The sequence below is a fragment of the Plasmodium inui genome, assembly GCF_000524495.1.
Source record: "Plasmodium inui San Antonio 1 unplaced genomic scaffold supercont1.22, whole genome shotgun sequence".
In the NCBI taxonomy this organism is placed as follows: domain Eukaryota; phylum Apicomplexa; class Aconoidasida; order Haemosporida; family Plasmodiidae; genus Plasmodium; species Plasmodium inui.
In genome coordinates this window covers 45,797-54,526 of record NW_008481856.1, presented here as the reverse complement: position 1 = coordinate 54,526, position 8,730 = coordinate 45,797, and the positions used below count along the sequence as shown (strand labels likewise).

At 48.5% G+C, this 8,730-nt stretch overlaps 3 protein-coding genes across 3 annotated transcripts; 1 reads left to right on the top strand and 2 right to left on the bottom strand.

Moving 5' to 3' along the window:
• Nucleotides 1-820: 820 nt before the first annotated feature.
• On the bottom strand, nucleotides 821-2,721 carry C922_04335 (hypothetical protein; the record flags this gene model as incomplete). The annotated part of the gene is made up of 4 exons (XM_008819918.1): nucleotides 821-906; nucleotides 1,177-1,548; nucleotides 1,723-1,960; nucleotides 2,236-2,721. 4 exons carry the CDS (start codon nucleotides 2,719-2,721, stop codon nucleotides 821-823), a joined length of 1,182 nt encoding a protein of 393 aa, XP_008818140.1.
• A 1,296-nt stretch (nucleotides 2,722-4,017) lies between these two features.
• Nucleotides 4,018-5,237, top strand: C922_04334 (hypothetical protein; the record flags this gene model as incomplete). The annotated part of the gene is made up of 2 exons (XM_008819917.1): nucleotides 4,018-4,918; nucleotides 5,047-5,237. 2 exons carry the CDS (start codon nucleotides 4,018-4,020, stop codon nucleotides 5,235-5,237), a joined length of 1,092 nt encoding a protein of 363 aa, XP_008818139.1.
• A 367-nt stretch (nucleotides 5,238-5,604) lies between these two features.
• C922_04333 (hypothetical protein) lies at nucleotides 5,605-7,992 on the bottom strand (the record flags this gene model as incomplete). The annotated part of the gene is made up of 1 exon (XM_008819916.1): nucleotides 5,605-7,992. The coding sequence occupies one exon, from the start codon at nucleotides 7,990-7,992 to the stop codon at nucleotides 5,605-5,607; it is 2,388 nt and encodes a 795-aa protein (XP_008818138.1).
• Nucleotides 7,993-8,730: the final 738 nt, after the last annotated feature.

Genomic DNA, 8,730 nt, shown 5'->3' with positions numbered 1-8,730 from the left:
TGGGCAGGAACAAAGGTAAAAAAAAAAAAAAAAAGAATGAGCCAAGCAAGGGGGACTTACAAATACACGGGGAAACCAAAAAAGAGCAAAATAAAGTGGAAAAATGAAGAGAAAAAATAAGAAAAAAAAGGAAAAAAAATAAAAGGTCAAGTGGCAAAATGAAGGGATACAGTCCGGGGACAAAATAAACGTCGTAAGGAGAAAGGCTACTTCCACGTCTGACGGGAACGGCTGCCCCCCCCCCCGTGTGACGTGCCAACAGGTCACTTCAAGCACATCTCGACGTGCCGATCTTCCACACAAAGGAGTTAAAAAAGAAAAAAAGAAAGCGCTTATCAGTAACTACTAAAGAAAAAGCGGAGAAAAGGATCCCCCACTACCCGTCAGCCAAGAACACACGTTCTCCTACGTTACAGTGCAGACAATGCGAAGCTTCTTCTGGGACAGACTTGCACGACGGGTCACTCGCCATGTACACACATATGAACACTTCGGGGGGTGGTGCACCTGACGAGCGTGTAACGCATGGCAGAAGAATCCATTTATAATTTGTCTCCTGGAAAGATCCTACAAAGGACATCAAAAGGGGGTTCTTCCCCATCAGGAGTAACGTTGAGGGGTAAGCTTGAGGCGTAACCTTCAGGGGTAACCTTGAAGCGTAACCATCAGGGGTAACCTTGAAGCGTAACATTGGACAATTCAGTTGTCTGGGTCGATGATCAGAATGACGGTTGGTTCATCCTCGCGGGGCCCCTTAAAACGAATTACCCCCCTTCACGTAAGCGGTGTTCTTCGTCCTCACGGTGGGCTGAGAGAAAAGTCAAATCAGGTCCAGGTACTCATCCTGCAACTCCATGAAGCGTTCGAATTCGTCCTGAGTCATATCTTGCTGCAGTTTCTGGGCATCTAAAGGGAGGGAAAAAAAATAAAAAAAAATAAATAAAAAATAAATAAAAAATAAAAAAAAATAAATAAAAAATAAACAAAATGATAACATAGTATAAAATAAAACAAATGACATCGTACTATAAAATGAGACAAAACAAGGGTCTCCCCAACGCTGCCACTCCGGCTCAGTAAACGGGACAGCTCCGACGCGACAAAACCCCAATCATCACTACTTCCACCTCTCGAGAGGACGAAACAGACAGACACTCCAACAACAAATGCACATACCAATGAGCGAAAATTTCTTATTGAATTTTTCTATAAAGAACAGGGGCATTTCCGGCTCATCGGTCTTCTGGGGACCCTTCAGCACGACCATCTCGCTGGCACTTTGTTGCACTTGGGCCAGGTCACCACTCTTATGTTTTGTCCTTCCAGTGATGTGGCCCTCCCGTTCACTATTATCTTCCGCTTCGTCCTTCCCAGGGCTAGTGGTCCTTCCTCCAGTGGACGGGGCTACCACTTGATTCGTTCCTGCTTTCCCCTTTACATTCATACAGATTTTTATTTTTTTGTCTGACCGGATAACGCTACTGCAGGTGTCCGTGAGTGTTTCTTCGTTCTTTGCTCTCTTTTGTTGGGACGCCTCTCCGGGGGTGTCTGCGAGGTGGGGGTGCACGCGAAGTAGGGTGAATGCTAATAAGATTGCATACGGGGGAAACAAATGCAGCCACGGTATGGCACTGTCCCGCACGCACAGGGACTCGCGGATTGATTCGATGACTGGCTCGATGACTGGCTCGATGACTGGCTGGCCGAGGCGAAGGACCCTACTTTGAGACACCTGGGAGGAGTTATTCGTAAGAGACAACTCAGAAGAGTTATTCGTCATGGATTCGTCTGACGAGTTGTCCCTATCGAGACATTGAAGAGAGTTAGGCACCACCCTGCTAAACTTCTCCGTGTACAGGGGAATGAAGTAGTTCTTTAGCTTCTCCGTGTGCTCCTTTAAGATGTTTAGATACTTGGTGTACCGACTGTAGATTCGATCGTTTCTGCTTTCGTCCCTCTCCTGCGATGAGGAGCGATGTGAAAAGCGGTGTGGTGTGATGAGATGCGGCGTGGTATGATGAGATGCGGCGTGGTATGATGAGATGCGGCGTGGTATGATGAGATTCGGCGTGGTATGATGAGATGCGGCGTGGTGTGATGAGATGCGGCGTGGTATGATGAGATGCGGCGTGGTATGATGAGATGCGGCGTGGTATGATGAGATGCGGCGTGGTATGGTGTGCTCTGTGCTGTGCTCTGCTTAGCCCTTCGAACGCTCTCCCGCTCCGCACTTACGATGAGCTCAATCTTATTATTGCAGAAACAGAGGAAGTGGGCGTCGTAGGAGTCCAGCGGGAGCAGCTGAGCATCCAGCTGCGAGTAAGTCGCGTTACAGAAATTGCAGACATACAGATCGCTGTCATTTCGATCCTTCCTCAGCTGAACCTCCATCTTCCTAACTCGATAATCGATTACATAAACGATGTAGTTATTGAGGCAATAATACAATTGGAAGGAAGAGCCCTTCTCCGTAGTTTTAAGTTTCTGCACTTGGATGATGAATTTCTCCTTCAGCAGTTTGGAGAGAATGCTTCGTATCTTCTGCTCGTTCATGTTGATGCTATTAATTATGTCTTTCTCCAGGTAGAGGCATTCATTGTGGACAAACAAATCAAAGATGACGATCTCCTCATCGTTTAGAAAAAACCTGCTCACATATATCATCAGGTGAAGAAAGAACCTCTTCTCCTTGTCGTAAAAGATTTCCTTGGACTTCTCCATCTTGCGTTTCCTCACTCAATGTAGCGTTTCGGGGTAGAGAAGCGGACTAAGCTGAGTGGGTCTTACCCTGACTGCAGCCTATCGTTACCTCTGCTGACTAGTATGTGGGATGACTACATGTTGTGATAGTGCTGTGTTCATGTGGGCCACTCGGTCACCGTTTCGGCGTAAATCAGCACATGTTTGCCTCTTCCCCCTCTGCAGTGTCGTTTTTCGCCGCCCACCTGAAATGGGGCCACTCTCTTCCAAGCGGTGAAAATGTTGTCGTAAAAAAGTCGCTGCTGGAGGATGCGGGAGGGGGTGATCGGCATGCCTTCACTTCGCCAAGGGGGTCCCAAAATGGAAGAAAAAAAAATATGAGGCGAAAGAGGTAGGTAATTAGGAACGCAGCAAAGGTGGCGCGTTGCTTCGTTGCTTCGCCCATTCACTCCCTCTCCGATTATCCACTTCTCCGCTACTCCACTTGGTTTTCTTTTTTCTTCCCAATTGGCTCAATTTTTTTTTTTCCGAAGTCGCCCCTTCCATGCAGCGTGTTGTAGGAGGAAACGTTCGGGGAATCTGCGTGTGGTGGAATTTTTTTTTTTTTTTTTTTCTTTCCCCTACATGTGCTTGTTCCGTTATATGTATGGAGGCGAAGGTGGCAGAAGAGGGCCCTTGGAAAAGTTCCCTAGTTGGTCCCTTCTCCTTTGCATTTCTCGTTCACCTTTCTTGGCTTTTTCCCCGCCCGTCCTTTCCCCCTTTGTAAGCCTTTTTTTCTTCTTCTTCTTCTTCTTTCTTTCCCTGCAACGATGGACCGTCCGTGGTACGCTACCACCCCCAGTGGGAAAAAAACAATATGGACCCCCCCGGTTATGGTTCCACGTGGGGTTTATTTCCCCCCTGCATGCACATTAGTTACTCTGCGAGGGAGCGGGTCGTCCCTTTTTTGCACGTGCCACCTCCGCTTGGAAAATTGCCCCTAACCTCCCCTCGCCGCACATTTTTTAAGGCGCAATTTTTTAGTCCACCCCTGCTCCCGCGCTGATGCCCATTCGTTTGTTCTGTTTCGTTTGGTGAGCAGTTTGGTTAGCACTTTGTTTATTTGTTTATTTATTTTTTTTTATTTTTATTTTGCTTTTTTTGTCGTTCTCCACCGGTTAATCCCCCTGGGAGAAGAACTTACTGCGCGCACCTTCGTGGCGAAGAGGGCTGAGCGGGACGCCGCCTCGCCAACCGTCCGACCTGCTAAGCAGCGCTACCGGTTACTCCCCTATACGACTACACCGCTATACCGCCGCTTCCCCGCTTCACACCAAAATGAAACAAGGGTGCGAAGACCGGAGGGGGGACAAAGAACGGGAGGTGATCCTGCTAGGAATTCTCAACATAGAAAATGTGTACGGCAAGGATTGGATTAAAAAAAAAAAAGAAGTGAAGAGAGACCTGCAAAACAAGGCGGTCAAGTTAAATCAGGCCTTTAAGAATCCTGCCATCTTTCACGAGCGCTTTGAGTTCCTATCCGTAGACCATTACAGTTGTGTCAAAAATAACTACATTTACAGCGCCATCGTTATTTTTAACCCCAACTTGGGGGGGATTTCCTCGGGGGGGGATGAGGCACTGTCGGAGGGGGGCGATGTCAGGGACGTTGCACCCCCTGGGCAGGCAAAAGTGAAGAACACCTGTGTGGTGAGCAGTGGACAACACGTGGCGGGCGCCGGACAGGGGGGAGCATCCTCTCAAGGGGGATTGGCTTCCACCGGTGGAACGTCATCACTCGGTGGTGGAACTACCCCCCCGGGTGACCCCCTCGTGACCAGGCCTCCAGAAAAGAAGGAAGGTCTTGGCGTCCTAGTCGTCACGTGCAAAAAAACGGACAGTGAAAAAATGAAGCATATTCTAATCAAGATGTTGAAGAAGGAAGTAAAAGTGGAGTGCACCGTCCTTAAATGCAAAGGGGGGCAGTTCTCCAGCCTCTCCCACGTTCGTCGTGAGGACGCAGAAGTCAAGGAGAAGCACACTGAAATTAGGCACTTGGACCGCCCCGCCGCCTCCCTGGATGTGGCTCAGTCGCGCGTACACTCCAGAGCACTGTCTACAGCGGCGTCTTCAGCGGCGTCTGCAGCGGAGTCCCCTGTGCTCCCCCCGTCGGACGCGGCGAACAAGCTATTCAACGTGTCTCGGAATAATTTCTTTAACATGACTGCCTACATATATGGTAATAACGCGGGGGGGTTCTCCCATGCACACGCCGATCCATACGGACAGACGTGGTTACGCTTGCCCCCCGCAACCCTTGTGCCCCCGCCGCCTACCCTCATACGACCTACTTGCCTCTCCCCTTAGGATCGTCCCATCTGTTGGCCAACACTAGCTTGATTACACGCGAGTATGGGGACGATGAGTGGGCTGAGCGCCTCCGGCGGACGAAGAAAGGGAAGGAGCATGAACGCGGGGGAGCTCCAGGTGCCCAGGACATCTCCGCGCCGCGGGAAAGTGGTCTCATCAAGACCTTCACGTCGTTGTTTAAGAAGTGAAGCAAGTTACACGGGGGGGATGACGAACATAAAAAAAAAAAGAAAAAAGAAGAAAATCACCCTGTACACCCCAGAGAGAGGTCGAAATGTGTATTCAAGCAGGGATAGAACACAGAAAGGGACACATTAACAGACATGGAGGCAGTGTGGACGCGCGAGGCGAATCGGCCCGGCGTCTCTCCCCTGTCTTCATTGTCTCAAGGCCTTCTTAACGTCGAAGTGCTTCGATAGTTCCTGCAGTTCGGGGGGAAAGAAGTGGGAGGGAAGGGGGAAGAAAGATGGGAAAGGTGATATGTAAATGTACGTCCGTTGCAGCGGTGGAGAAGCGGTTCAGAAGCGGTTGAAAGGCCTCTTCGACGAAGCTCAGTCAACCGCCTCTCCACCGCTCTGACTTGGACACTGCTTGCCTCACCTCGGCATCGTTAAGGTACACGATGTTGTCGTAAATGCTGGCCGGGATGAACGGGTAAAGGACGCAGATGAAGATCTTAAACGCGAGGGAGTAATTGAAGAAGTAGATGACCTTCAGATTATGCAAGAAGTCCTTAACGATCTGGAAAAGATCCTTGAAAAGAGACAACACGTTTGTGATCTGTGTGGATATACCTTCAGACCAAATAAAAAGCAGCACAAAGTGGTTTCGCATGAAACAGTTGAAGTGAAACAATAGGAACAGAAACAACAAATGGTAGTTATACGTTTGAGGAAACTTAAAAAAATTCACGATCAGTGTCTTCCTTCCAAGCGGGTCAATTCCATATTCATAAATAAACGGATCCACTTCAAATTCACGATATTTATTTTTTATGTTATACATCGAACTGAGACGGAGAGACGACTCGAGGTTTGCCATCATATTGTCTTCCCTTTTGTTGATCTCCTTTAATTTGTATAGATTTTTGTGCCCCTCGCTTTCCGTTTTTAGGGTTAAAAACTCCGTGTCTGTTTCGTTGAAAATGTCCGATGAGGTGAAGCAGCGGGACGACGCAGCGGAGGATGCTGAGCAGGCTGAGGATAATGACGATGCTGACGAGGGTCCCCATTGGGCATAGGCAGATGGCCGGGGGGCAGGTGTATCCCTATCAGGGGAACCCCCCTCCGTATTGACTATCTTCCCCCTTTTCCGTCCTCTGCGGTGCACGCGCCCTCCTCGGGTGACCCGCCGGAGCGTCCTGAAAATGCGGATGCCTCTGTTCCGTACATCGATGGAGCCGTACTTGTTTCCCAAAATGGCGATATTGGCGGAGAGGAACATTTCCTCACGACATCGAGGGAAAAATATCGACGCGTACTTCAAACTCAGGAGGTACAAGTCATTCGAATTGGTAACGAAGACAATTGACCTGATGGCGTTATAGAACTCAGGAACAAGAAGTAGCGACCGCAGACTCTTCAGGAAACTTACTAAAAATATATTGATGGGAAAGAAAACGCTAAAGCAAACTATGGGGATAGAAATCGACTGAATCTTTTTATCGACACACACGCATAGAATCTCTTGTACACATAGGTTCATCGTATTATTAGTTGCTAAGATATATTTGCTATTATACTTTGGTAGCATAACATGGAGGACATATTTGTGAATTCCATCGTAACTGTTTGTTAGGTATGCTTCTCCACTTTTCTTCGATTTTATTTCCATCTTGTCTTCCTCGTCCAATTTCATGAGGGTGGATGAGTACAAATGATCGCAGACCGTTTTGGTGAATCGATAGTTATGATTCGCAAAGAGGACTATCGCATCCGTGTCGACTAGAGATATTTCCCCGTTGAGAAATGTTATCTTGCTATTCATTTCTGGGTGCACCATATAGGTCTTATGTTTCAGGGAGAAGGCATAGGTTTGGTTCAGCTCCTCTCGCGTCAGAGTCGCGGGGGGAGAGCCGCCGCGACCATTCGTGCTGCGATCATTTGGCTCGCCTCCATTTGGATTGCCCCCATTTGTACCGCCCCTCCGGCCAAAGTTAAACAGCGCGTCCTCCTCCCGCTCCAGCCACCGCTGCACATTTGGCACCTTCGTGAACACCTCGCTCAGGGCCGCATAGTCCTCCTTCGTCACGACAAAATTATTCTTGTACGCATGGTCATCGCTGTAGGCGTAGGTTATTTCGGCGCGATTGCCTCGGCGCCGGTGGGAAGGGGGGCGGTCCTCCGGTTTGAAGTTTCCCTCTTTGAAGTCGCCCCCTTTGAAGTCCTCCCGTTTGAAGTCTTCCTCCTTGAAGTCCTTGTGTTGGAAGTCCCCCTTTTTCGAGTCCCCCCCCTTGGAGGCCCCTCTCCCCGGAACCTTATCGCACGACCCACCCGAAATGCAAAACAGGAGGAAGTTAAAATACGCAGCGTCAATAGGACTAATCAGCGGATGGAAAGCCAAACTGCGAGAAAACCTCTTCTTTACATAGAGATCATCTGCATCGAAATTGAAGCAAAACTCTTCCTCATCAATAAGTAGCGTCTCGCTTATTTTCTTATAAATGTGTACATAATGGAAGAGAGAGTAATTCAGATCACTCCATGGTACAAGTTCCTCATGCTTAATGCGTTCCTTTGTCTTGTTGCTTCCCTCGGGCTGATCATCCGTACAACACAGGAGGGAATCCTCTTCCCCGTTTATACTCCTAAACGTGTTGTTAATCTTCGTACAGAGGTCACTCACGTTAAGTTCACTTTTTTCCACCTCCAGATCGATTAACAGTTCGTCGAACTCTTCCTTTAGCCAGCAGAAGGCCTCGTTCAGTTTATCCCCGACGGACATGGTGGCCCGCGCTGCGCTGCAACACGCGTAAGGGACTGTCGCGATGGCTGGGCCAGGAACTCGACCCACAGTTAGGACGTGGATCCAACGTCACTTCGCCCATGTAGTATTAGTATGCGGATCCAACGTCACTTTGCTAACTCCTGTGGGCCGTTCCCCCCCCTCAGGTGATCCGAAAGCGGCATGTAATAAGCAGACGCCTTTACAACAAGAAACAGTTAAAAAAAAGAGAAAAAAATAGCCAATCTGTACGTAGATCGCACGTAGGTACCCATCTAATCCATCTTTGATTTATATCCCACACGGTGGAAAAGCTTTCTTAAAAAAATTCACGCGAAAAATGGCGAACTCTTTTTGATTGTCCCCCCGAGTGGGCAAAATGTTCGCCTGGGTAAACGGGGAAAAAAAAAAAAAAAAAAAAAAAAAAAAATACTTGTTAGAAGAAATCGCTGGGATGACAAAACAGTGGCGTAAAAATAAAGAAAAAGCGACGTTTACACCCGATGACACGCTGTTTACGCAGCCATCGTGGGGACATGCATTTCTACACGCGCAGCATTTTTTTTTTCCTATTTTTTCTTATTTTTTTCTTTTTCCCAGGGGGCACATATATCCCGCAAGTGGACGTTGCAATCATTTGGGAACGCTGGAGACTTTCCTGTTGGACCGCGCACAGGGTCAGCTTCTCTTCCCCTGGACTGTGTGCCTCGAGCAAAGAAAATTTCGCGCATGTGGAGC